The sequence below is a fragment of the Heteronotia binoei genome, chromosome 8, assembly GCF_032191835.1.
Source record: "Heteronotia binoei isolate CCM8104 ecotype False Entrance Well chromosome 8, APGP_CSIRO_Hbin_v1, whole genome shotgun sequence".
Taxonomy (NCBI): Eukaryota; Metazoa; Chordata; class Lepidosauria; order Squamata; family Gekkonidae; genus Heteronotia; species Heteronotia binoei.
This window is the reverse complement of record NC_083230.1, coordinates 20,345,847-20,372,731: the sequence shown is the minus strand read 5'-3', so window position 1 is coordinate 20,372,731 and position 26,885 is coordinate 20,345,847. Positions and strand designations below refer to the sequence as shown.

Here is a 26,885-nt window from a genome sequence, read left to right as displayed (position 1 = left end):
TGTCCTATTTAGTGTTCCTTCTGGGCTGCACTCGAAAGTGCTGGCACAGAAAATTTTAGCTGGCTGCTCAGGGATTTTAGCTTCCAGCTTACAAGCATTTCCCCCTCCATTGGAAACAATGGATGGGGGCACCTCCTCCTGGGGCCCATAGAACTGGGCCCCCTGAGCCAATCTTTTTGAAAGTTGGGGGGGGGGGAGGGTTAGAAGAGGCACCAGCAGCTATCCTGCAAATTTGGTGCATCTTCCTCAAAAACCAGGCCCCCTCTGAGCCCCAGATACCTCTGGATTGATTCTCCATTATAGCCTATAACGGTCCCCATAGGCTATAATGGAGCAGGAAAAAAACCCCTCTTTTTTTTGCACACCCCTATTATGCTTTTCAGTATGATTTGTAAGCTGCCTTAAGTCACAGTAAAAATAGAATATAAATATTTGAATAAATAAGTAGTTTGGGCAGGTTAATAACATTTAAGCAACTTCCTGTTCGTTGGATTAGGCAGGGTTCTGACAGTGATTGTTCCACCTCTGTTATATTTGACCTGTATATTTGTCATATTTCACTAACTCCCTCACCAAAGTAGACTGAAAGAGTCCCTTCCCCAAATGCTGGTATGTTTTCTAAGGATCAGCACAGGGCAACGATCTGAGGCCAGGTCTACCAATATAGTGGACTTGGGAAGGTAGACATCTTTTCCAGAGGCCAGGTCTACCAACATAGTGGCAAGGGGTAAGTAGACCTGTTCTCTGAAGACCAGGCCTACCAATATAGTGGTAGGCCACATTAGGCCTCTAGAAGTCACATCTACCAATACACATCTACCAATATAGACCTGTACTCCGGAGGCCAGGTCTACCAATATAGTGCAAAGAGGAAGGTAGACCTGTTCTCTGGAGGCCTGGAGGACAACATTTTTTGCAATGAAATTTGACTTGATTCTGTTTTATCATATAATATTTAAATTATTCTTAAAATATAGTTCAAATATAGGGCATTTTCGCACTTACCTTACGCCGGAGCGACGTCCCTCTTCACCGCGCAGCGTCTGCGTGGATTTCGCACTAATTGCTCCGCAGAACCCGGAAGAGCCGCAAAGTCCCGCGGCTTTTGCGTTGCAAATGTAAACTGGTTTTTGGCGGTTTACATTTGCGACGCAAAAGCCGCGGGACTTTGCGGCTCTTCCGGGTGCTGCGGAGCAATTAGTGCGAAATCCGCGCAGACGCTGCGCGGTGAAGAGGGACGTCGCTCCGGCGTAAGGTAAGTGCGAAAACGCCCATAGTTTAAAAGAATTCATTCTGAGATTTTTTTCAAGGATATGGAAATAATCTTCTAAAAAACTAATTTATGCAATAGTCAAATGTAGATTCGCTCGCAACTTTAACGCTACTAGCTTTTTTCACTCATGAAGGAGAATTTTTGCTCACAACACTGTGAAGCTTAGAGGAAACATTGGTCCTATCCCAGCTTCCTCTTGGATGCTAATAATTGAAAGCTAAATATATTCTTAGTTTTCTTTGCCACCTTTTGGTCATGTTACTAATCAGGCAGAGCCTCATGAACCCATGAAGCGGGCCTCTACTAAGTCAGACCATCGGTCTAGCAGTATCAGTATTGTCAACTCTTACTGCTAGAGTCACCCCAGAGTTTAAGACAGCGGTCTTTCACTAATTAGAGATGCTAGTGTTAAACCTGGTAACTTCTGCAATCTTTATGCAAAGCAGATGCTCTACCACTAACCCATGGTCCCACCCAAAGCATCCCACGATTACCCTGGATAATCTTTGTGCATGAGAATGGTAGGTTTTCCTAAAATCACTTACTCTTTTCTTCTGCCAGTGAAGCACAGATTAGAAGAAGATTTTAAATACCCAGAGACATCTCAGTAGAGACCTTTGGTGTCCTTCACCTTTTTGATTTTGTGGATTAATGTGTACGTGGTATATTTATGGTAGATCTTGCCTTGGAGTAGAAGAATGAGTCGGGGAGGGGGTCTCTTTTGACCCTATGATGCTATGAAATAGGCAAGAGTTGGGTCACTGGGAACAACAGCTTGCTATAAGAGGACTGTGAGAAGGACCATATGGAGGCAACAAGAAGAGCAAAGTCTCAGTTTAGCAGATTCAACACTAATAAGTCTCCACTGCATGAATGGGGAGGGGATAGAAATAGGTGGGTGCTTCACCTGCTGGCCAAGGACAGATAGCTTCACCTGCGTGGCCAGAATTAGACAGCTAATCATGACAGCCATTGTACACAATCCTAAATATATGGTTTAAGATCAGGGGTACCTGTATTATAGCCTTACTATCAGCCATAAAATTCAAAAAAATTAACTTACATTATATAAATCCAGGCCAATATGTATTGCAATATGGATAGTTTTTGGTTCTAGGATTTGTAGGGATTTGACTGGGAATTACATAGAAGGGACAACTGTTATGTGAACATGGGTGACAAATAGATAAGGAGGGGCACTTATACAAGAACTAGAAACCATGTAGAGGTATATTGTGTAGATCCCACAAATCTGTTGTTTCCCTCTTCCCTTTACACTTTCTTGACTCCTTGTGCTGAAGGAAAGCTGAACAAATCCATGGGTTCCAACCCACTGGGGTGTGAAGAAGCCAGTATTTCCATCCTGTTGTCATTTCACAACCCAGCTCCCATGAGGACCAGCAAATTATATTAAAAAGAGGAATCTCATAGTTTCACGATTTTTCTGATTTTGTATTAATAAAGGTTCATGAATCAGGGCAAGGCATCAGCCATGACTTTATGGACATTGTATGTCAATTCAGTTTGCGATGTTAATCGTGATAGAAATAAAATGGGATTTATATTCCCATTGTGTGTGGAATTTCAGGCTTTTAATTATATTGGACAACATTAACAAAAGCTCAAGCGGGAATCTTTATGATTGTAATGGGTTCATTTTGAAAAAAACATTTCAGCTGGAAAATTGTCTTATGAAGTGGACAGAGCAAGAGACGCCATATTGCTGAACATCTCCAATGTGGACCGAAGTGTCGATTATTATGTCCGTTTGTGCCACCAGTGGTATGTGTGTGAGGATGTTGGATTGGTTTCCTTGGTAAGTGCTTACTATGTACTTAAAATCATTTCCATAAACCAATCATTTCCATAAAACAAACAAACAGAAATACTTAACTTGCTGCTGCTGTTTTACAATTTCAGATTCAAAGGAGTGACTTGACAAAATCAATTTCTTTGCCATTTACCCAGCTGTTTCCTTGCCTGTGCATCGAGGTAACTGTTTTTGGCATGTTTGTTATTATGTGTAATTGGGATTTAAAAAGGAGTTCCTCCCTAAAAGTGCATTATTTATCTAAGAACAAAATCCCTAAATAGAAACCAAACAAGCATGCTGGCAGAAATCTTTCCAGAATCATGAGAAACCCCAGTTCTATTTTGCCAGCAGTTTGTCCTACATTGTGTGAGGAGAATTCCTCATGGAATCCCATAGAGCTAGGATTTAGAAAGTGTTTCTGAGATCAGAGGTTTCTGATGAAGGCAGCTTTGACGCTCCAAAGCTCACAACCTCAACATCTTGTTGGTCTCTATGGTCTTACTGGATTTGAATCTAGCTGAGATCAGAGGTAACACTTTCCAGTGCCCAGCGTCTCCATTTTAGAAATTAAACCTTGGCTTACATAAACATAATCTTATTTCTAAAAGTAATTTTGCAAATGTTTTCAATGTGCCCATGGAGTGAGGAAAACAATAATATTAAAATGATTGGGTTTAATTCAGTTATGTATGAATAGAATCAGCAGCCCTACCCCCCCATACCACTGTCCTTGGAGTTCAAGAGATCCCCAGAAACAATTGAGGGTGTGATGGGAGATGGGAGTGGGGAATTGGTAAAAATAATCCCTCCACTTCATCCACTAGAAATACTTGAATGCCAGAAAGAAACAACCCAAGATCAGGCCCATGGTGTCCATTATTCAAAGTGAAGTGATGGGTCTCCCTTTAAGTTTTTAGGAAGTTAATGATAGATCATGGATATTTTTTGAGGGAATAGTTTATTTAATGATTATTTAAGAAGTATAGGTGTCTTTACACTACTTAAAAACTCAAGAAAGATAAATGGCTGCTTTTGTTGAAAGCTTCCTTGGAATATACTTTTTAATCTGTTTGTAGGGCAGAGAGAGACTGAAATTCGCTTTCCTCCCATGGAATCAATAGGCAAGAAAAGGAGGCAGGGGGGCACTTTTCCCTGGGAGAGAGCTGGGTCTGAAATGGACTGGTCATGAGGAGTAAGATTTTTCTAAACCAGTCTGGGTATTGACTTTTCCACATTTTTAAAGCATCCATCCACCCTGTTCATTTTATAAATGAACAGAGTATAATTCAAGCATTTAAATCTATCTTGCCCTCTTTCCTCTACAAGAAATGTACCCCATAGAGAATGCCTCAAGCAGTGCTTTACAGTATCCTGAGTAGAGTTACTTCAGTGAACTTCAGAATTGTATATATGGCACACATCTTTCACTTCCCTCCCTCAGAGGCAAGATTTTCCTTCCTTTTATCTTTCACTGTCTGACTGAGACACCCTAGCTATTTGTTTTATTCTTCCTTGAAGAAACTATGGTTGTCCAGTCCTATTACAGTCTGATATTTTGCTGCTGACTCAGCCCAGGAATCTGAGGAAAGGGTCAAGATTGCCCTTCCACTTAAATAACTGAAATGGCACTCGAAGCTGTTTGAAATTCAAAAATACCAAAGCATTTTATTCAACATAGAGGGCAAAAGGTCAGGTGAAATCAGGGGTAAAAATTCTGAGGTAACTCAATAAAGAACTCTGAGATAAATCAGTACATGCATAGACTTCAGTTCATACATTTTAAACAATTGAGATTTTCTTAAGTTTTTCCCAGTGACTTAGGCCTATTATGCAGGGGTGTTCCCCCTCGCTTTCACCATGCATGTCTGTCAGGTTTTATTTTGTCATTCTGCATTGATTTTCTTCCCCTCAGCACTCAGTTTGCTTTCTGGTCTCTGTTTCCCCTGAGTTTCTGAGAGTGCTTTTGTGCCATTTCCCTCCTTGTTTCGCTTCTAAGCCAAAAGCAATTCAAAAGTGTACAGATGCCCTCAGATTTCCCCCTGCCTTTTGCTGCCTTTTGAAGTTACTCCTCACCCACATCCAGGTAGTTCCACCCACTCTGCACCTTCTGCCATCCTCCCTCCTTCATCGGCGAACAAGCTCCATTTCCCCTTGTTTTAATTTTTTTTAATTATTTGACAAGCAGCGTGAGTCTCACAATATAAGACTATCCCTAGTTTTGCAATGGTGGAAAAAAAAATTAAAACAATGAGGGAAAGTTAAAAAGGAGCTGCATGAGGTTTAGTTCCCTGCTGGTATTGACTTGAAAGGATAGGAGGCAAATGGCAGTATTCCCAAAGAAAAAAGGATTTCAGTTCTGTATGCAAACAAAATAAGGGGAGGGGGAATCCTCAGCACAGAGTGAAATTGATATGAGATGTAAAGAGGCAGAGAGAGATACTGGGATGGAAAGCCTAAAGCTTTGAAAACATTGTTCCCTTTAATGCTTTAGTGAACAAGTTTTTTTGGGGAACCATTTTGGCAGTCTCTGGAAGCCTAATATTAAAATGGCGGCTGAACCACGTGGACTTTCTGTGAACTGCTGAACTTAAGAATTGCTTGGGATTGTTCCATTTGGAGGAAGGGTACAATCTGCACAAGACAGGCTTTAAAAAACTGCCAAGACCATGAGCAGTATTTATTTTATTTTATTTATTTAGGAGATTTATATTCCGCCCTCCCCCATATGGGCTCAGGGCAGATTACAAGCATACAAACAATTAAAATAGAACAATAAAATTAATACTATGCAACTAAACACCACCACATAACTCAATAAAACGTAACACAGGCAGGATGGGCACATTGCAGATTAAGCACAGTTATCGGCTCGAATATAATTATTCAGATGGTAAGTCATTGTGAGGGTAGGCAGTAGATGGTTGAATAATAAAGAAGAGGAGAGGAGAGGACACCCGCTTGCCTCAACCGAAGGCCCAGTGGAACAGCTCCGTCCTATAGGCCCTACAGAATGGCAACAGGTCTGGTAGGGCCTGGATCTCCATGAGGAGCTTATTCCACCAGACTGGGGCCAGGGCCAAAAAAGCCCTGCCCTGATCGAGGCAAGACAGACGGCACCAGCAAACTCTCCCCTGAAGCACTCTGAGCAGAGTTGGGTGGGTCGGCAGGCAGATTCTGAAAGTTGGGTGGGTAGTTGGGCAGCCAGCCTCACCCCCTGCTCCCAGCAGCCCTTAGTCCAGCCATGAAGAGCTGGGGGCTCCGTGTGCTGTCCTGTTTTCTACCGCCATGATCCTGAATGGTAAGTTCTTGGGTGGATGAGAGGAGAGGCCCCTAGTTTGCACAGGCTGCAAGGGCAGCTAGAGTCCTTTTGGGGTGGGGAGGGAGGGAGGAGGACATGTGTCCCCCAGCAAGCGTGTATAAGCCACGTGTGTTCCCTGATGCTCCCAGTTGGGGAAGGGCATAGGAAAGCAAGGAAATGGGGAGGGAGCACAGAGATACAAATCAGCCTTCTTTTGAACTTCGGAATTGGAAGTTGATCATTGCAGGCTGAGCTCTAGGAAAGGTAGAAGGGTAATCAGAGTTTCCATGCAATTTAAATCACACTGGAGGGGGGAGGGAAAGGGGTGGCCCCCAGCCTCTCCAGCTTCTTGCTCTTACCCCCATGGCTCTCTCCTACAGACTCCCTGTGGCCCCCTTGCCCTGTGACTCTTAGCTACAGGGCTGGCCAGAGGACTCCTCCCCTGTACAAATTGCAGCCTTGTGCAAAGTGTGGTGGAGTTGCAGCCAACTTTGCACAGATGTGTACTCTCACACAGAGACGCACACACACACATGTTGCTGACAATCACAGCTTGCAATGTCAGTGTTTTATCATTCTACCATGCATTCCGTACACTCAACATGAGTGTGAGATTATGTGATTCCCCCCCCATTTTTTTCAGTGGCTGATAACACAGCAGAGTATCCTCTAGCCAGTGTGGCGTAGTGCTTGAGAGCGACGGACTCTAATCTGGAGATCTGGGTTTGATTCCCCACTCCTCCATATGCAAGCAGCTGGGTGACCTTAGGTTGGTCACAGTTATCTCAGAGCTGTTCTCTCAATAGCAGTTCTCTCAGAGCTCTCTCAGCCTTATGTACCTCAATGGGTGTCTACTGTGAGGAGAGGAAGGAAAGGAGATCGCAAGCCACTCTGAGTGAAGGGCAGGGTATTAGTCCAATTCTTCTTCTTTTTCCTATGCAATATGGCAATATGGAAAATGAGACTTCACAGCTGTTGTCAGTTTTAAAAAAAGTCTCGTTAATTTCAACATTGGGTTTCCCATCTTTTGCCTGCATTCCTTTCTGTTCCCTTTCATTCAACAAACTAATGCTAAAATGCCTGTACAAAACCCGAATCACATAGATTTAAATGGAAGGTGCTTGCTGGACTCTAGTATGTAGCTGCAATTTGGCAATTGTGTAAATCAGGAAAAAACTTTAGACACCACCCCCCACGTCACAAGTGACGTTCCACCCCAATTCAGAAAAGGGAGTTTTAAAAACTGTAGCTGCAGAACAAACGCACTGAAGGTAAAAGAATGGTGCATAAGGTGGGCAAAGAATCCAAAGTCAAGATTATAGGCTTACTGCTCTGAAAATCTGAAGTAAGATGTGTTTGCATAATGGGCCTTAGAATCTTTAAGGTGAGAGGCTTTTGTTTTAGTGTTTCCCAAGCATTCCTGTACACTTTCTTTGAATGTGTAATTGTCTCTTTTGGTTTCCAGAAGGCTTGAGATACTCTGTCCTGTACCCAGACTCCTTTGCTAAATACACTAGTAGTCTTCATGAGCTTTATTGAATTTTCTGGTTTCAAAAGGCAGCCTGTAATCACATCGGTCCAGGGATATCTCCAGAGCTCTCATCCTGTTTTAACTGGGTATGGAAATCCTTCTCTCTCTAGAACATCTAACCCCTTTTCTTGGCCTGAATGAGAGTTCACCTAACTATCCTTGCCAAAATTGCTCTCAGTCAGGGCTGAATTCAGACCGAATCTCTCCTCAGCATTTAGCTTTCAAGTTTTTCTCTGCTCAGCTGATGCTAACCAATTGGATTCCTTGGAGCAGCCTGTGACTGAAGGCTCTCTGGCTCTGTGAGGAATTAACCCTTCACAGTCTATTACCTATTCAAACAGCACTTCTGAAGTTTTAAAGTACAGCCCATCACAGTGTAACTCTATTTTGGATTGGACTGTGAGTGATGAGTGAGCATAGACAGCATTAATGAAGATGGCATAAAAAAGATTTGAAATGGATTTTTTAACTAATGGGGGGAAAATAATTGGATTGCAGGCCTGGCCAGCGATTCCAGATGCACGACGAATACAGATGTGTCCTTTTAAAAATAGTAAGTAAATTGTATTTCCTGTGTTTTTGAATATATGCTTTTTGAATGTAGCTAAGTTGCAGGCTGACTAGTCAATTAGAGGAGACATATTTACCCCAGTGCAAGTCCCAGGGCTTCAGAAGTGGGCTTTTCAGCACTACCCTTGTGTGCTTAAGGGCCAACTTCCACAACTAGAACTCTAGATATGTAATTTTAGATTACTTGCAATTGCACCCAACTGGCAGAATGCATTTGGTATATATTTTCACAAAGAGTAGAATAATTAGAAACAATTGCCTTTTGTGGGATATTCTTTTCAGCTTTTTTGATATCTATCAAGTACTTTCAGAAGGTGGTTGTCTAAATTAATTTTGAGTAAAACAGGCGCTTTATCTGAGTGCTGTGGTTCCTTCATGCTTATAAAGGGAGGACAACATACCTTGTTTGGAGGGAACTCAGTTTGGATTAGTGTATGTGAGCAATGCGGAAGCTCCAAATTAAATAATCATCTTGCTTTGTTGTGGGTACATAAATTATGCTTACACTGAAGATGTTTACCAAGGCTGATAACTATCTCTTTGCTGGCATTAAAATGTTATATATTAATTATGTATTGGGAGTTATACTTGCAGAATTTGTTTCATTTGGCATATCCCCAGTAGTGGGTATTTGCTCTCCTGCCGGGTTTTGATGTATTTTTAACTTGTTTTATAATTTTGATGTTGTTTTTAATTGTTCTAATGTTTTTAATGTGAGTCATCTTGGGGACCCTGATCAGACGGAAAGTCAGCATTAAAATGTTTAAAATAAAGTAGCAAAATAAGAATGTCAGATAACGGCTTGTCATAGAGGAGCAGTTCTGAACATTTTAGTTAGGGTACCTTACCAAACCATGCTAACCAATTGGATTCCTTGGAGCAGCCTGTGACTGAAGGGTCTCTGGCTCTGCAAGGAATTAACCCTTCACAGTCTATTACCTATTTAAACAGCACCATGGAAGTTTTTTGGCATTCATTTGTCAGACCTTCAGAACACAGAACATCTCGTAACAGTGTGTTCAGTATTCTCCACACTGCTTGCCCAGGGGTGGCTCAGATAACAGTTTTTTTCTGAAGAACTACCAGCTATTACCACTAAGTATTATTAATGAAGGGTTGGGATAGAGTAGTCTACCAGAGTGGTACCATAGGCATTGGAACAACTATTGCAGCACCTTGCAGGTGTCTGGCTGCCGTGGCTGACACAGCTTTTTTTTACTTATTTTACTTTGTCTTATTTGAAAATGCTTCTACTCCAACTGCCAAGGTAGGTTATGTTGTAAGTCACTCAACAGTATAATACCACAGAAACAACGACAATAAAAATTTCTCCAAGGTGCCACATTTCAGACAGGCTAGATCTTTCTCTATCCTTTCTCCAGCTGGAAGTTCTTATAGCTTCACTATCCCTGATAGGAAAGACTTTCTCCCATGGACGCAGCAGATAGATAATATTATCACTGGACTGTTTTAAGTACTGATAACTGCTCAGTAGCTGCAGGGTTTCATCATGCTGCTATACAGCAACCTTGATGCCACCTTCTGATACCCTCCAATAAAGTGCTCTGTTCACTTTCCCTTTCAGTGATGCTTGGTGGCAGAAGCTGGTAGCAACTGCTCCATGAGTTATCTCTGACTCTGTCATCAAAATGGCGACTCTATCTCTTTCAGTCAACCTTCAGTGCTTTCATCTTCTTGAAACTCATTTGTTGTTCTTAATTGGCAGTAAGGAAACATTCTCGATATTATAAATTCCTAAACAAAGCATTTAGGAGAGCGGCCAGAAAAATATTTTCTTTGTATTGTTGTGATGGTCAAATTTGTCTACAAAAGTTGCTTATTTTATTTATAAAATAAAAAAATGTTAAAACCACCCTCCCCTGTAAAACAAAGCTCAGGGTGGTGTACATCAATAAAAACTTTTACACAATACAAATGTTATTTTAAAATCCATAATATGTTAATACATCAGTAGTGGACATATGACCAATAAGATGGTGATAAGGCTGTCAGAATATGCCACTGCCTTGGGGTGGCGGAAGGCGAGAGAAACAGGAGTGCCAGCCAGCTGGAAAGCTGTCGCTGTCCTCAACCAAATGCCTATTGAGACATCTCTGCTTTGCATGCCCTGTGAAACTGCATTAGGTCTCACAGGGCATGGATGTTCTTCAGCAGAGTTGGGGCCAGGGCCAAGAATGCCCATGCCCTGGCTGAGAACAGCCAGGTGTCTATTGGGCTAGGGACCACTAGCAGGTTCTTATCAACTGAGTGCAATGCTTCAACCATCCCACCACAGCCTCCAAACTCTCAGCCAGGTTTGCTGGGGTGGTGTCTGACTGGCCACCCATCAATGGATATAGCTGGGTGTCATTATGTGTGAACTTCAGCAAAGATCTGAAGAACTGCTGAACTTTGGTCATGCCATATTTTTGGGGTTGTGTACCTTGTAGGGAGTGTTACATGGTAACAGCATCATGTGATCCAAAGACAGCCAATGAACCCCTGTGTATGGAAGTCATTTTAAAAAATTCTCAGGGCCACATGGAACAGATGTGCCACTGTTTCCGATCTTATGGGATCTCAGGTTGCCATCATCATAGGACACAGAAGAACTGGTGTTTTCTCATAATGCATGAGTGTATAGAACTACCTTTCTTTTCTCGCAGCTGGGGACAGTGGGTTTTCCCCAGGCCTCTTATCTACCCACCCACCCTCAGCTTCTGCTTTTCACCCCCAAGGAATCAAGGAGTGAATGGCTTCCACATGGGACTTCTGTAGGCAGCCAAGAGCATCGCCAACCATGACATCACATTCTCCTATAGTTCCACCCTCTCAGTAACCCCCTCCTCAACCCCCTGCCCCCAGCAGAGGCAGTGTTGAGAACCCTACCTTTCCTTCACCAATTCATGAATAGATAATTAATATCTGAGAAAAAATGAATTCGTGTCACTAACTTTAGTGTAGGAGGAATTTGTTGCGTTTTATATTTTCCTCATTTCCTTTGTGTGTTGCTTTTAGATACCAAGGCTCTGTGGGATGGCATTATTTATAATTCTGTCACCCAAACTCTATCTTGGGAAGCTGCCTGTCCTGTTCAGGTCAACGTCAGCCTTTGTAGGCTGATGAAGACAAGCGATCAATGTGTTGATCTGCTGAACTCTTCAAAAACAGTTCCAGAGAAAGTAAGTACAGATGAGTATATCTGTGGACAGATGGGTACTCTTTGTGCTTGGCCTCATCATTCACGGCAAGTGAGGCTAGGGTTGAGGTTCTGTTTTTGCCATTGTCACTGCTGTCATTTTTATGGTTCCATCCTGCTGTAGACATGGCAATTAAAAATGCAGAATGCTAACTGGGGTCTTGCAAAATGTTGCGAGATAGCAGCAGCCATTTTGAAAGTTGCCAGGCAACCCCAAGCAGCACTGCTGAGATTTTTATGCCTTAATTAATGTCAGTCTCTCTCTCTCTCTCTCTGTGTAGACAGAGAGACTGAAAACAGCAAAAAAAAAAATGGAAAGAAGGGAGGGGGAAGCAGGAAGAAAAGGGGATGTTGCAGGAGCTGGGAAAAGGAGGGATGTAAGGGAGAACTGAAAATCCAGGATGTGGACAGAGAAGAGATGCTGCAGGGGCTGCCCTGGGAAGGAGAAGTGGAGGTAGTGTGGGGAGGAGGACTGAGGGAAATATGATCTCACTTGTGAGTCCTCATAGTTCCCATATTTTGATAACAAAATACTTCCATAGAATTATGCAATTTTCATACAGAAAATCTCACACAATATTTATACACAGAATTGTTCCATAGTGTCTATTCTTGGTATGCACCGTTAAGTTCTATTTTCAGTTCAGTGAATGAATTTATACAAATTAAAATCAATGAATAATCTTTTTAGGCCTTTAAAAACTTGCGGGATGGATGTTTGTCTTTTCAGAGGCTGCTGACAGCTGACTAGCCAATCATTTTGTTTTCATTCAGGTAAAATATTCTCGTGTTGATCCACATCCAAGACTTTGCATGAAGGTACATTACTTCTGAATTTCTGTCCATTACATTGGATTGCACTGCAGTTTCAGGCTTATGAAAATATTATGTCCTGGTTAATGGATTATGCAGGGTTTGGTGTACATTGATGGACAAAAGGCACTTCTCTCTTCATCTCTTTTCTTTCTTACCACTACTTATTTGCTGTACTACTGGGAATGGAAGTGAAGAAAAAACAATTCTGTCTCTTTGCAAGACTGAAGCATAATTTATTTTGTCTGGTAGAGACTTATAACATGGGTCCTCTCTCCCTAGTCCCTTCTAGGGTTGCCAATCCCCAGGTGGGGGCAGGGGACCCCCCCAGTTTGGAGGCCCTCCCCCCGCTTCAGGGTCATCAGAAAGTGGGGGGGGGGGGAGGAAATGTCTGCTGGGAACTCTGTTATTCCCTATGGAGATTTATTCCCATAGAAAATCATGGAGAATTGATCTGCGGGTATCTGGGGCTCGGGGGGGGGCTGTTTTTTGGGGTAGAGGCACCAAATTTTCAGGATAGCATCTAGTGCCTGCCCCCAAAATAACCCCCAAGTTTCAAAAAGATTGGACCAGGAGGTCCAATTCTATGAGCCCCAAAAGAAGGTGCCCCTATCCTTCATTATTTCCTATGGAAGGAAGGCATTGAAAAGGTGTGCCGTCCCTTTAAATGTGATGGCCAGAACTCCCTTTGGAGTTCAATTATGCTTGTCACAGCCTTGATCTCGGCTCCACCCCCAATGTCTCCTGGCTCCATCCCCAAAGTCTCCTGGCCCCACCCCCAAAGTCCCCAGATATTTCTTGAATTGGACTTGGCAACCCTAGTCCCTTCTAGGGACTAAATAAATGACATAAATTGTGGTGGAAATGTTCTATTAGATATATCAGATGGCACAAGTTGAACTTAATGCCCTAATGGATCTGCAGCATGGGCTACCCTTCTAAAACTAGGGGTGGAATTCTAGCAGGAGCACCTTGGCATATCAGGCCACACCCCCTGATATAGCCAATCCTCCAAGAGTTTACAAAAAAGAGCCTTGTAAGCTCTTGGAGGATTGGCTACATCAGGGGTGTGTGGCCTAATATGCAAAGGAACTCCTGCTGGAATTCCACCCCTGTCTAAAAACCCCAGACTTCAGTGACGTATAACAACCCTACCCCCCTGATTTGGTCCTGGTCCCATTACAAGGCAAGCTAGAGGAATCCTCCTCACATTCTTTGTCATCTCTGTGGCTCCGATGAACCACTAGGACAATCACCATTAAGAAGGCGCTGAGAGACATTTGCATCAATATTGACAATAATTCATTATTCTATTTGAATTATTTAGGTTGTCAGGAAGAACCTCCCAATGCCAGTTTGCGCTCAGCTCAAAATACTGTGGATCACTCCCTATTTAGTTCTGTTGTGATTCTTCAGTCGGGAATTTGTATGAGTAATAATACAGTCATCAATCATTCAACCCTTGCCCAAAGAAAAGTATATTTTATTAATTTGGTAAGGGAGTTGAATAGAAGTCATCGCAAAGAAGTTATAGCAATAAAAATCTTGGAGGGGCACTGAGATGCCAAATTAAAAAATTAATTCTTTAAAACGTATTCCATTTGTAGTAAAGGAATAGAACAACAGCAAAGATCCCAGGAAGGAAATATTGCAAAACTAAGAAAAATTGCAGTTTCTCTTTCAATGCAGTTTGTGGAAGAGTGTGAATATTCAGCTGAGTATAAATAACTAGGAATAAGGCCTGTTGTGAGGAAAAATACAGTGGGCTCTAGAAAAAGGCTCTGGGTGAGTGCTAGTGTTGCCAAGTCTGACTCAAGAAATATGTGGGAACTTTGGAGGCGGAGCCAGGAGACTTTGGGGTGGAGCCAGGAGCAAGGGTGTGGCAAGCAGAACTGAACTCCAAAGGGAGTTCTGGTCATCACATTTAAAGGGACCACACTCCTTTTAAATGCCTTCCCTCCATTTGGAATAATGAAGGATAGGGGCATTCTTGTGTGCTCCTGCTCCAAAAAAATCCTGATGATACCAGAATATATCATGATAAAAGAGACCCAGATTTGAATGATTTAATTGATTCAGTTTTTTGTACCATTCTTCTGAAATTATAGATCCAGACTGTGTAAAATTTATGTAATTAACCACTTTTTAAAAACGTTTCAGTTTACAACGAAGCATGGCTCTTGGGTTCGATGCCCATTTGCTCAAGGAAATGCTCAAGGTAAAACATTTATTATGGTTCTAAAATATCTCTCTATATGAATGATGGATTGATTGGATTTACAGTAACCTTAGCATAATAAACTGCCTAGCTGTGATGGATGGTTTTATGTTCAATCACTTTCAAATAGTGTATTGGAATGTTTTGTTTTGTTTTAATGGTGGAGTTTGGCCGTTTAATTGCTGGGCAACTGACAGGGGTTGTTGGATTTTGGTGGGAGAAGGGTTAGGAGGTCTGCTGGTTAAGCAAAAAATTAGGTACTCTACGTATTTCAAAGGTAATTAGGATTTAGGCACTGTTAATGTCAAAACCAGTTAAAAGTTTAAAGCTTTTCTGTTCCTTGTTATAAATCTGAGTCAAGCAAGAAATTTGCTTTGTGACTGCTGTGTTTTTGCATGCACTAGGACCGTTACTGTAATGCTGAGAGGGCTAGAGAAAAGGGAAACAAAGAAACAACCACATACCTTTGAAATAGTCCTGTTACTTGGAGCTGTTTTCATCAAGCCTATTGTCATAATCTTCAAGTTTATAATCATCATCAGTAATGACTAAAAGCTCAACTGTGGTGGCAAATCTGAGAATTTTCACTGGTTGGATGTGGCCTATGCAGGATTGGCTTCCACTCTGTCTCTGGCATGCCATTGGCTACTCTGCTCCCCCCCCCCCCACCAGCCCCATCAGGCAAGAACCCCACCAGAAGACCACTGACCTTTGAAGGAGACAGTTCTCTGCTGACAGGTTCTCTTGGGGGCTTTCTGAACACTACTGCCTCTCCTAAGGGCCTGTTGTAGGAAGTCCAGGACAGATCCGCCCCCCCCCCCCCAAATGCTGCAGTGAAGCAAACCAACAACTTTTGGTAATACCCTGCCCCAGAGATGTCCATCTGGCCTCGATCAGGGCCAGGGCCTTTTCAGCCCTGGCCCCTACCTGGTGGAATGAGCTCCCCCTGGAGATCCGGGCCCTGTGGGATCTGCTTCAGTTTCGCAGGGCCTGTAAAACAGAGCTCTTTCGCCAGCCTTTCAGCTGAGGCAGTGGGCGTCAATTGTTATCGGCCTCCCCCCTTCATTCCATCCCAACAGTACAAAATCTGCTGGACCTGGACAATGGGTCACATCCGTGAGGCAGAATCTGCCATCTTAGTCTGTCTGATTTTAGATTTATATATTTTAAACTAGTCTTTTACTGTTTTTACTGTGGCTGTTTTTATGATGTAACCTGCCCTGAGCCTGTTCTACAGGAAGGGCGAGCTAAAAAAAATAAAATAAAAATAAATAAATAAATAAATAAAACAAATATTCAGAAATTAGGTTCATAGAATTGCACTGGATTGGGAACCTTTCAGGCTGTGCTTAAAGCTCAGATACTGAAGCATGGGATAGAGTTGAATGACTAATTGGCCACAATCATGTTTGTAAAAAGTCCATAAATAATATTCAGTATCACAGGGTGTGAGAAGAAATGGATGTTTTGTTATCAGCTCTGAATCTCAGCAATGAAGTTGGGTGTAGGTGTAGGTCAAAGCCATTAGTTGGATCCCTCAATCTGCCAATAGAAGGCGTTGAAGTTCATGGGTATTTCTCTCGTTTTATTTCCTCCCAGCAGATCCATCCAAACCTGGGAAAGTTGATTTCTGAGGTCCTGAGATTTACATGAGCTTCTGCTAATAAAAGGGGGGGGCTATTTGTATTCCCCCCTGCAGGCCCCCAGCCTATTAGCTGAGTGGCAGTAAAAGAAGGTAGTGGGACAGAGTCATAGAAGAAGTTCTCATGAGAACTTGGACTCCCTGAGGGATAATACTGGTTGCTCTTTCTGTGAATTAGGCGGATCATGAGAAGGAGGGCAGAAAGGGTGTGTGGGGGGAGGTATTTGTGAGGTTCCTTCATTGTGCAGGTTTGACTAGATGATCCTGGAGCTCCCTTCCAACTCTATGATTCTGTAAAATTGTCAGGATAGCAATTGATGAAAAGGCATCCAGCTGCAGTCTTGGTACAGGATGTGTATAAAAAAAGAGGAAGATTCAGGTGGTGGCACTCTTTTTCACCTTTTGATCTATGGTTTCTTTTTGTTCAGCTTGGACAATGAATATCTCTACAATGGAAGAACAGATACAAGTTTCCTTCACATCAAATACTGAGGCACAGTTTTCAGTCCTTGTTTGTAATATATCTGAGATGTCTTCATGTGACTCTGCTGGAATACACCAGTCAATCTCAGTGGTTTGTGCAATTTTTGTTTCTCAAAATGGCACAAGTTGAACTTAATGCCCTAATTGTTTCTCCAGCCCCACCTACCTCACAGGGTGTCTGTTGTGAGGGGAGAAGACATAGGAGATTGTAAGCCGCTCTGAGTCTCTGATTCAGAGGGAAGGGCGGGATATAAATCTGCAATTCTTCTTCTTCTAAGTAGGCAACACTGACCTTGATAGACCAATGGTCTGATTGGGTATAAGGTAGCTTCCTGATTCACCAGAGACAATCAACAAGGCTAAAAGGAACTAGAGCGGTAGTCAGCTCCTCCACACAATGAATAAGTAGCATAATGCAAACCATTGTAGTTTTATTTTTTTTTAAGGATAAGGAGCATTGAATAGGGAAATGAGGCACTGATAATTCATCTACATTGCCTTGAGGTTTATGGACTTCTCTGCTGTTTTTTCTTTTTTTCCAGGGTGGTTCAATGTCAACATATGTCAACATTTCAGGAAAAACATGTGGTTTGAATACCTGCATTCAGGTACAAATTCTTCCTTTAAAGTTCATTTTGTAGCTGCGTGGAAATAACAATCAGCAGGGGGAAATGCCATGTCTACTTCTTCCATGCTGGCTCTGTCTATGATACATCTGAAGTTTGCAAAGAGCATTATTAATCACCTAAATATACTGCCACTCACCCAATCAGTGCTTTTATGAATTATTTAATTAATACATTTCCCCCCTAAAAAGAATTTCCAGCTGGCACACCACCTGTGAAGATGAAAAACCATTGGCCTAATCGGCTCTCATAATTGTAGCATCAAAAAGATGAGTACAGTAACAAATAGTTGATATCCTTTAGTGGGTAAAAGTTGAGCAAAATGGATCTCAAACACAGGATCCATAGATGTAGGACTAGCGGTTAAACTTGTTAGGACCCAAAACTAGTTAACAGACCACAATAGAGGATGCGGTCTGCATTCTAAACAATTGGCTGCAGTTCAAAGCCAGCTATATGGTAACTCTTCAAGACTGAACAATGATTAAGTGCATTATGGTCATGCCGCTTAATCTATTTGAGTATTGCTCCCCCAGGACGGAATAAAGAGTCAGACACAGAGTATTGGTATAAAATTGGGCCACTTTATTCAATATTCTAATAAACAGCAAGGGTACCCCACCAGCGGCCTGGCCAGGGCTAGGGGTCACCGCGACTGCTCCCCTGCCATTAACAGGCGAGAGACCCAGCCCCCCAGCCGGAGCTGAGTTTTACTCAGCTCCCTCCAGGCAGGCCCAGCAGGGAGGCAAGCACCAGAGGGCCCAAACCCAGACGCACGTCTCGCCAGAAAGGCACCCTCTAGCCGAGCCTCCAGAACAGTCTGCATTCTCCAAACCCGGGTCTTCAAACCCGAAGGCTGATCATGCCAGACCCCAAATTCCCCAAAAGGGGGATGCTTCACAGTCCTCCTCTAGTCGCATAGTGCCCTAAACCCCTACGCTGCAGTCTGCAAGCATCAGAATGATATTGAAAAGACAGAATTGGTGTAGCTACTACTTTCATTCTATTCACAATACTAGTTTTAATAGTTAAATTTCTGCTTTCTTAAATGGCAGTCCCAAACCTATGACTTTTGAACGTTCTAATGGTCTTTCCTTACCCTAAGAAGAAAACTTCTGCTGCAATTTCAGAATTATTCATTATGTTGTTTTTTTGAGATGTTAGGGCTTTTCTTTGCACAAAGTTTTTGCTGTAGCTTAGCATCTGCTTTCCTCTCCCTTACACACAGCTCCATTTGCTAGTTGCTGCTTTCTTGGTTTTTCTTTTAATTTCCTCCCATTTTTCCAGACCATTGCAAAGGTATCCCATACAGACTAGGAGAAATGGAAGTCCTAAAGTAGCATCACATTCCCACCCCACTGAGCTCCTTCCCTTCCCCAAAAACCAATTTCTCCAGGCACCATCCTCAAACCTCCAGGAATTTCCAGGCCCAGATTCAGCAGCCCTGCCCTCCTACTGCCTCCTGACATTGTGACTGCATTCCAATGTCACAACCAAAATTAAACTGTGCACAGTTCATTGCTCTGCTTACCTTTGCTCATCCCAGCTCTCTTCTCCTTGGTTTGAAGTTGATAAAACTTCCTGAGAAAACCTGAGCTGAAATATATAGACTAGATAAAGGGAAAATAAAATAACTGGGCTGAAAGGCAAGCAGACGATTGCTCATGACCCATATAAATCTCACTGTAATTCGCCACATGTTGTTAATTAAACTGATTATGTCCCTAACATTATGCAGTGGTTGGAAGGGGGGGGGGAAAGTGCAGATCTGTGTTTAAAATAAGCCTTCATTAACTGTGCAGTAATGTTTACTTGAGATGGAAATGAGTTTTTCCTCCTTTCTTTTACAAGGGATGGAGGACAGATGTGGATTATTCTGTTCCTACATATGTCTGCGGTTTGCCCTGCGGTAAGTATTGGCAACAACAGAGCCGCTGCTTAAAAACAGGCAAAACATTTTGTCTACAGCAGAATCATCGATTGGTTCTGGAGACCAGCACGGGGTTGCAGTCCTGCTTTGCAGATTTATACGAGGCCGCTATGATCCGGATTAATCGACATGTCCCATAGTACCGGTTTCTTAGTAGGAAAGTGGGATGGAGATAGGAAAGGAATGACTTCATAATCTTTAATGGTATTAGTAGAGACCACCAATAATTCATTGTCAATAACATCTTTGGGGTCATTAGTAAATGAGTTAGCCAGTATTCTAAATATTCTAATGAAGAGAATTTTGATATCAAGGGTCTGCTTATTAAACTTGGGCAGATAGCTTTTAAAAACAGCATAACAGCAATTTGAACTGAGTGACCCCCAGCTAGGGCCACTCGACTCAAGCAAGCAGCAAGAAGTATAGCATGATGTGGTGGTAGAGTACCGTACTAGGACCTGGAGGATCTAGGTTGAAACCTCCACTCTTCCATGAAACTCACCAAATGACCTTGTCCGGCCTAACCTACCTCACAGGGCTGTTGTGAGGGTAAAAGGGCAGAGGGAAGGTTGTTGTATGCCACCCTAATTTCCTTGGAGGAACTTAAATAGGTCTGATATCTACCCCTGGAGAAAATGGCTGTTTTGGAGGGTGGACTCTACGGGATTGTACCAAGCAGAGGCCACTCCCTTCCTCAGACTCCACCCCCTCCTGGATCCACCCCCCAAATTCTCCAGGTATTTTCCAACACAGACCTGGCAACCCTAGAGGAACAGCAAGATGAAAATGCTAATGGACATATTTTAATCCATTACGTCATCCTGTCCTGTCAAGAGCCAGGTCTGAGCAGAGTGGTGTTGGCCCAGGTCTACTTGATAGTAGCAAAGAATGAGGCGATCAGGTGTCTACCCCTGTCATTGGGACTGTCTGTTGGGTCAACGGTGGGGTGGGGCTGCCAATAACAACAGGGCTCGACTTGGTTTGTTCCTGACTTTCCGTGTCCCTGCATGACATCAGCCGAATGGAAATTTTCCTAGTAATTAAAAAGCCAATTTATACATCTTGACTAACAAAGAAGGATTTTTTTTTTGAAAATATTGCAGCCTTTTCATCTCAGAGTCCACAACATTATGAGACTTCTTTCAACGTCCTCTCTGCAGTGGCAATGCTTGCTGTTCTTGTCATTATGACAGCTCTCCTGGGACATCAGTTTTTATCAGGTACTAATTTGGGGATAGAAAACATGGCGCCTGCATTCTGAAAGAGCAAGAGAGAGGATGACAAAAAAAGAGGTTTATTCACTGGTGGAGAGGTGCTAAGCTCCCCTCACTGGCAGTCTTTAAGCATTGGCCGAACAAACACTTGTCAAGGAGAGCTAGTTTGGTGTAGTGGTTAAGTGTGCGGACTCTTATCTGGGAGAACCGGGTTTGATTCCCCACTCCTCCACTTGCACCTGCTGGAATGGCCTTGGGTCAGCCGTAGCTCTGGCAGAGGTTGTCCTTGAAAGGGCAGCTGCTGGGAGAGCCCTCTCCAGCCCCACCCACCTCACAGGGTGTCTGTTGTGGGGGAGGAAGGTAAAGGAGATTGTGAGCCGCTCTGAGACTCTTCGGAGTGGAGGGCGGGATATAAATCCAATATCTTCATCTACCTCACAGGGTGTCTGTTGTGGGGGAGGAAGGGAAAGGAGATTGTGAGCCGCTCTGAGACTCTTCGGAGTGGAGGGCGGGATATAAATCCAATATCTTCATCTACCTCACAGGGTGTCTGTTGTGGGGGAGGAAGGGAAAGGAGATTGTGAGCCGCTCTGAGACTCTTCAGAGTGGAGGACGGGATATAAATCCAATATCTTCATCTACCTCACAGGGTGTCTGTTGTGGGGGAGGAAGGTAAAGGAGATTGTGAGCCGCTCTGAGACTCTTCGGAGTGGAGGGCGGGATATAAATCCAATATCTTCATCTACCTCACAGGGTGTCTGTTGTGGGGGAGGAAGGGAAAGGAGATGGTGAGCCGCTCTGAGACTCTTTGGAGTGGAGGGCGGGATATAAATCCAATATCTTCATCTACCTCACAGGGTGTCTGTTGTGGGGGAGGAAGGTAAAGGAGATTGTGAGCCACTCTGAGACTCTTCGGAGTGGAGGGCGGGATATAAATCCAATATCTTCAACTACCTCACAGGGTGACTGTTGTGGGGGAGGAAGGTAAAGGAGATTGTGAGCCGCTCTGAGACTCTTCGGAGTGGAGGGCGGGATATAAATCCAATATCTTCTTCTTCTTTAGGTTGATCCTGCACTGGACAGGGAGTTGGACTAGATGGCCTGTATGGCCCCTTTCAACTCTATGATTTTATGATTCTATGACTGGGGGCGTGTGGAGCTGTTTTATAGCAGAAAGGACTTTCTCAAAGAGCCACTTAAATTGGAGGATGGCTCCTTAGATTGGAGGAAGGCTTCAAACTTTGCTTACTAGGGTGGTAGGATAAGGGTGAGATTGGCTTGTTTTTAAACGTGATAGCAGGTGGGTGGGCAATGGTATCATGATTCTGCCATTGGTGCATCCTCTGAAATGTCCAAAAAATGTCCAAAAGTGGAGTTGAAAAGGAAGTATGCTCAGTCTTTTTGGAAATTTGAAGCTCAACCACTTCCACCATCCAAGTTCTCCTTTGGACATTACAGTGAAAACACAAAGCAATTACTCATCCACTTCATAGAGTCTGGACATTCTATTTGTGGAAAGTCCCATTTATTGGCCTGCATTTGATTTATTCTTTTGCTGCTGAGGACCTAAAACCACTATTGTGTGCTGCCCATATACACTATTGTTATTGTTCCAGCAACAATAGTAAAAGCAGCTGCATATTCAATAAGAGGAAGCAGAGGGCAAGGATTGTAGGTGCAAAATGATAAATAGTCCTCTATTAGAGATTTCCTGTTAAACAGAGAAGGAATCCAAGAATTACAGGTATCCTCTGGGCTAAGAGAGGTGCCTTCCCTCAGAACAGCTTCACTTGCTAAAGGAAGTGCACAATCTTCTGGTTTGCATTTCTGGGAAGGAGATGTGCAAGGTGTGACCTCATTGCTTTGGAAGGAAGTCATGCAAATACACTTCATACGTTACTGTGGAACCTCAGAAAAGTGATGCAGGAGTCGTTTGTACCTCCTTTTATAGGGGAGAATGATATTGTAAGCTACTTTGGATCTGGGGAAAAAATGAGGTATAACGAATCCCTGACATGGATGGCCCAGGCTAGCCCAATCTTGTCAGATTTCGGATGCTAAGCAGGGTTGGCCTTGGTTAGTGCTCGGATGGGAGACCACCAAGAAATTCCAGGATTGCTATGCTGAGACAGACCATGGCAAACCACCTCGGTTCATCTCTTGCCTTGAAAACTTTACGGGGTCCCCATAAGTCAGCTGTCAACTGATGGGCCCTTCCGTCACTCCACCAACTATCGAAATAAAGAAATAAAATTTAGGAGTGGGAAAAAAAACTCCTTAAGTCGGCCCTGAAAATAACATTCTGGACATTCTGTTAGATCCTTGCATTTAAGAGTCAGGGGCTTAAAATATATCCATTCAGAAGTAGAAAATGTGGGGTGATTCATACAGACATTACCTAGGCACTCAGTGATGTATCATTTGTCTTACGGCTGAAATTGCTCATCTCTTCTACTCAGTGGCATTGTGGGATGACTGCTTCATACATGCAAATCCGATGGTGCTGTCGTCAGGGAATGTTCATGGATGAATTGATACCTTTTAAAATACAAAGGACCTTTTGCGCTGTTAAACACCAAGTCATGTTCATTATCTGCACGTCAGCCTGCTGACTCTTCAGGACCCATTTAGTCAAGTCTCCCAAAGATTGTCAGTAGATTATTTCTAACAGGGCTTTTAAGGTATCAGACAGGAAGTTATATGAACGAATTTGAAAGAGGACATTCAGTGATAATATCTGTTTTGTAGTTCTTCACAGAAAGAGAAAAGAAAGAAAAGGCACAGCGCATATCACAACACAGAGGTAGGCATGCGTTCTATATCAAGACAACCTTTACAATATGTAGGGCTCATAATACCAAAGATGGAGAGAGGCACACTGATTTAGAGGTCAATGCAACAGTGATGTTTGAGCATTGGAGAAAGTCCAGAAAAGGGCAACTAGAATGATTAAAGGGCTGGAACACTTTCCCTATGAAGAAAGGTTGAAACGCTTGGGACTCTTTAGCTTGGAGAAACGTCGACTGCAGGGTGACATGATAGAGGTTTACAAGGTAATGCATGGGATGGAGAAAGTAGAGAAAGAGGTACTTTTCTCCCTTTCTCACAATACAAGAACTCGTGGGCATTCGATGAAATTGCTGAGCAGACAGGTTAAAACGGATAAAAGGAAGTACTTCTTCACCCAAAGGGTGATTAACATGTGGAATTCACTGCCACAGGAGGTGGTGGCAGCCACAAGCATAGCCACCTTCAAGAGGGGTTTAGAGAAAAATATGGAGCAGAGGTCCATCAGTGGCTATTAGCCACAGTGTGTGTGTGTGTATAATTTTTTTGGCCACTGTGTGAACAGAGTGTTGGACTGAATGGGCCATTGGCCTGATCTAACATGGCTTCTCTTATGTTCTTCTGTGACACAGAGTGTTGGACTGGATGGGCCATTGGCCTGATTTAACATGGCTTCTCTTATGTTCTTCTGTGACACAGAGTGTTGGACTGGATGGGCCATTGGCCTGATTTAACATGGCTTCTCTTATGTTCTTAACTTTGCTAAGTTGTCAAGAGATGCCAACACTAACAAAGCATGTTCACTGCACACAGATATCGTGTATATAGCCTAATCAATATCTGGAACACTTCCTTATATCGCTTTCCCATGGGTCAAATCACTAGAAAATTGATTTCCAGGCTATTTCTTCTGTGGGTGTTTGCTAAAAACTTCTTCGCTTATCCTAATGGATTCTTCCAGTGGGAGGGTTGTGGTAGCAGCATCCCAGGAGAAAAATTAATAAGAAAAGTAAGCCCTCTCCTACTTACAGGAAGTTTTGACCATAGAGTTCTTTGTGATTCTTTGAACTCCCTGGAAGTGACAAGGGTAGTTCTAACAATCATCAGAAAATCCATGGGAAAAAAATTAAGATACGGTTAATTTTACCATAGGGTTTCTGGTGAATTGTAGAGCTACCCTTGTCACTTCTGGAACTCTATGATTAGAATTTTCTGTAAGTAGCCTTATATTTCTCCTCGGGACAATTGTACCCCCCAGGCCACAGTTTCCGTCAATGGGCAAGTGCTATAATTGCATGAAGGTCTCTTGTTAAGATAGGACAAATGGGAATCCTAATTCTTCAAATGGTTAATCACTATTTTTGTAAGCAGCAATTCTGAAAAGTAATTGAAGTCCTGCAACTTCTTATGCTAAGATGTTAACAAGCGCAGAAGCTGGTTTCCGGTAAAAGTGTTGGCAACTCTAGTTTCTGATAATGCAGGAACTGCATGATTGCCTTTTCAAACAAAAAAAAGTTCACAAGTCTCATATCTCTTTTTCTTCATCCTCCAGAATGAAGAGTACCCATTCTTTGCATCGATGAATAGAAGTAACGAACGTAGCAGAACATTTTGAGGTGTTTTGCATCCTTCCCAGAAACAGGATTGCTTCTGTACTGCTAATTGTAACTTAAATGATTGGTCACCCCATGCCAGTCATCCTCATGGAGTAACTTCAACAAAACTATTCGCGGGGTCAAGTTTTTGCAGAACAAAAGTTTTACACAATGTCCCGATATCTTAGTAGGCAGTTTCATAGAATCATAGTTAGAAGGTGAATTATAGGCTATCTCGTTCTACCCCTTGTTTAAGGCAGGAAATCTACTGGACTTACTGTTCGTGCCATTTCTCCTAATGTTCAGCTGAATGCCATCCTGAAATTTAATTTTATTCTAAACCAACTAAGGTGACCTTCAGGCACTACAGTAGTGCCGTTGTGGGATATTTTTGTTGGATTCATCCCTCAGTGCTGCTGACACATTTAAAGGTTCACATGAGCGGGCCAATAGTTTAGAATGAACAGCCTCCCCTCAGGTGGTAGTTGCTAATTCCAGAGACCCAACATTCCTGCCAACCTGGTCGTGGTGTACATTTTGATATTACATTAGTGCTGTGGAATAAACACAGTTGCGAAATGTGTAAAGGGTGCTTAAAGAATCCAACAGTGTAGATCTGTTTGTTGTGTCAAGTCCTGCTCTTCGAAAATCATGTCATTCATAATATGTATTTACATAAATTTCAAATACATCTTTCCGGGAGTTATTGAAGAGTTTTTATAAATTTATTTTGTAATGTTGGTTTGCTTGTTGTATTTTGTTTCCTGTGAGTTTTTATTGCTAAGGAAGTCTTGCCAGAAGATGAAACCCAACCCTTAGATAATTCTCAGGTCTGCTAGAGAGATGGACTTGTATAGCCAAAGATGGGATTCATTATTTCGATGCTTGCAATCTGAAGCATGATTACTAAGAAATGAGCAATTGAAGTCTGTGGAGCTTACTTCTGAGTACGCATATTCTGAGAGCCAGTTTGGCGTAGTGGTTAAGTGTGCGGACTCTTATCTGGGAGAACCGGGTTTGATTCCCCACTCCTCCACTTGCAGCTGCTGGAATGGCCTTGGGTCAGCCGTAGCTCTCATAGGAGTTGTCCTCGAAAGGGCAGTTGCTGTGAGAGTCCTCTCAGCCCCACCCACCTCACAAGGTGCCTGTTGTGGGGGAGGAAGATAAAGGAGATTGTGAGCCGCTGTGAGACTCTAGAGTGGAGGGCGGGATATAAATCCAAAATCCAACCTATTCAGAGATAGGATATTAATTCTAACCCACAGAAACAGCAGGAGCCTTTTATGGCTCCGGAGGCTGTGATGGTCCGTGATAAATTTCCTAGCATTTTTTAAAAGTTGTTTGACATCTACATCTTCACGTGCCGGGAAATGGTGCGATGCATTGCTGCTGGAGCTCCGGACCTCTTCCCCCCCGCTCCACTGGTTCCCCTCGCTCACCTCAGTCAGCAACATGAGATTCCTTTTGTCAGGGCTGGCCCTAGACTGTGTGGCATCCTAGGCAAGGCTAATTTCTGGTGCCTCCCCCCCACCACTGCACTGATAATGTACCCGAGTCACACGGGGGGCACCCAGTTTGGTGCCCCCAGAAGGCCAACACACCTGGGCAATCGCCTAGTTTGACTAGTGGCAAAGTCGGCCCTGCTTTTTGTTGGTAGGGTTGCCAGTCCCCAGGTGGGGGCAGGGGATCCCCCGGTTTAGAGACCTCCCCCCCCCGCTTCAGGGTCATCAGAAAGCAAGGGGAGGGGAGGGAAATGTCTGCTGGGAACTCTGTTATTCCCTATGGAGATTTATTCCCATAGAAAATCATGGAGAATTGATCTGTGGGTATCTGGGGCTCTGGGGGGGGCTGTTTTTTTGGGGTAGAGGCACCAAATTTTCAGTATAGCATCTA

General features: G+C 43.1%; 1 protein-coding gene across 1 annotated transcript in view; it reads left to right on the top strand.

Annotated features, from left to right (window-relative positions):
• Positions 1-25,732, top strand: part of IL17REL (interleukin 17 receptor E like) — a 61,875-nt gene extending 36,143 nt beyond the window's left edge. Inside the window, exons 7-18 of the mRNA XM_060244543.1 lie at positions 2,950-3,089; positions 3,194-3,265; positions 8,414-8,468; positions 11,504-11,667; positions 12,459-12,503; positions 14,658-14,715; positions 16,786-16,931; positions 17,383-17,448; positions 19,318-19,375; positions 20,500-20,616; positions 23,359-23,413; positions 24,950-25,732. Coding sequence (XP_060100526.1) covers positions 2,950-3,089; positions 3,194-3,265; positions 8,414-8,468; positions 11,504-11,667; positions 12,459-12,503; positions 14,658-14,715; positions 16,786-16,931; positions 17,383-17,448; positions 19,318-19,375; positions 20,500-20,616; positions 23,359-23,413; positions 24,950-24,980 — 1,007 coding nt within the window. The 3' untranslated portion in view covers positions 24,981-25,732. The remainder of the gene's footprint in view (positions 1-2,949; positions 3,090-3,193; positions 3,266-8,413; positions 8,469-11,503; positions 11,668-12,458; positions 12,504-14,657; positions 14,716-16,785; positions 16,932-17,382; positions 17,449-19,317; positions 19,376-20,499; positions 20,617-23,358; positions 23,414-24,949) is intronic.
• Positions 25,733-26,885: the final 1,153 nt, after the last annotated feature.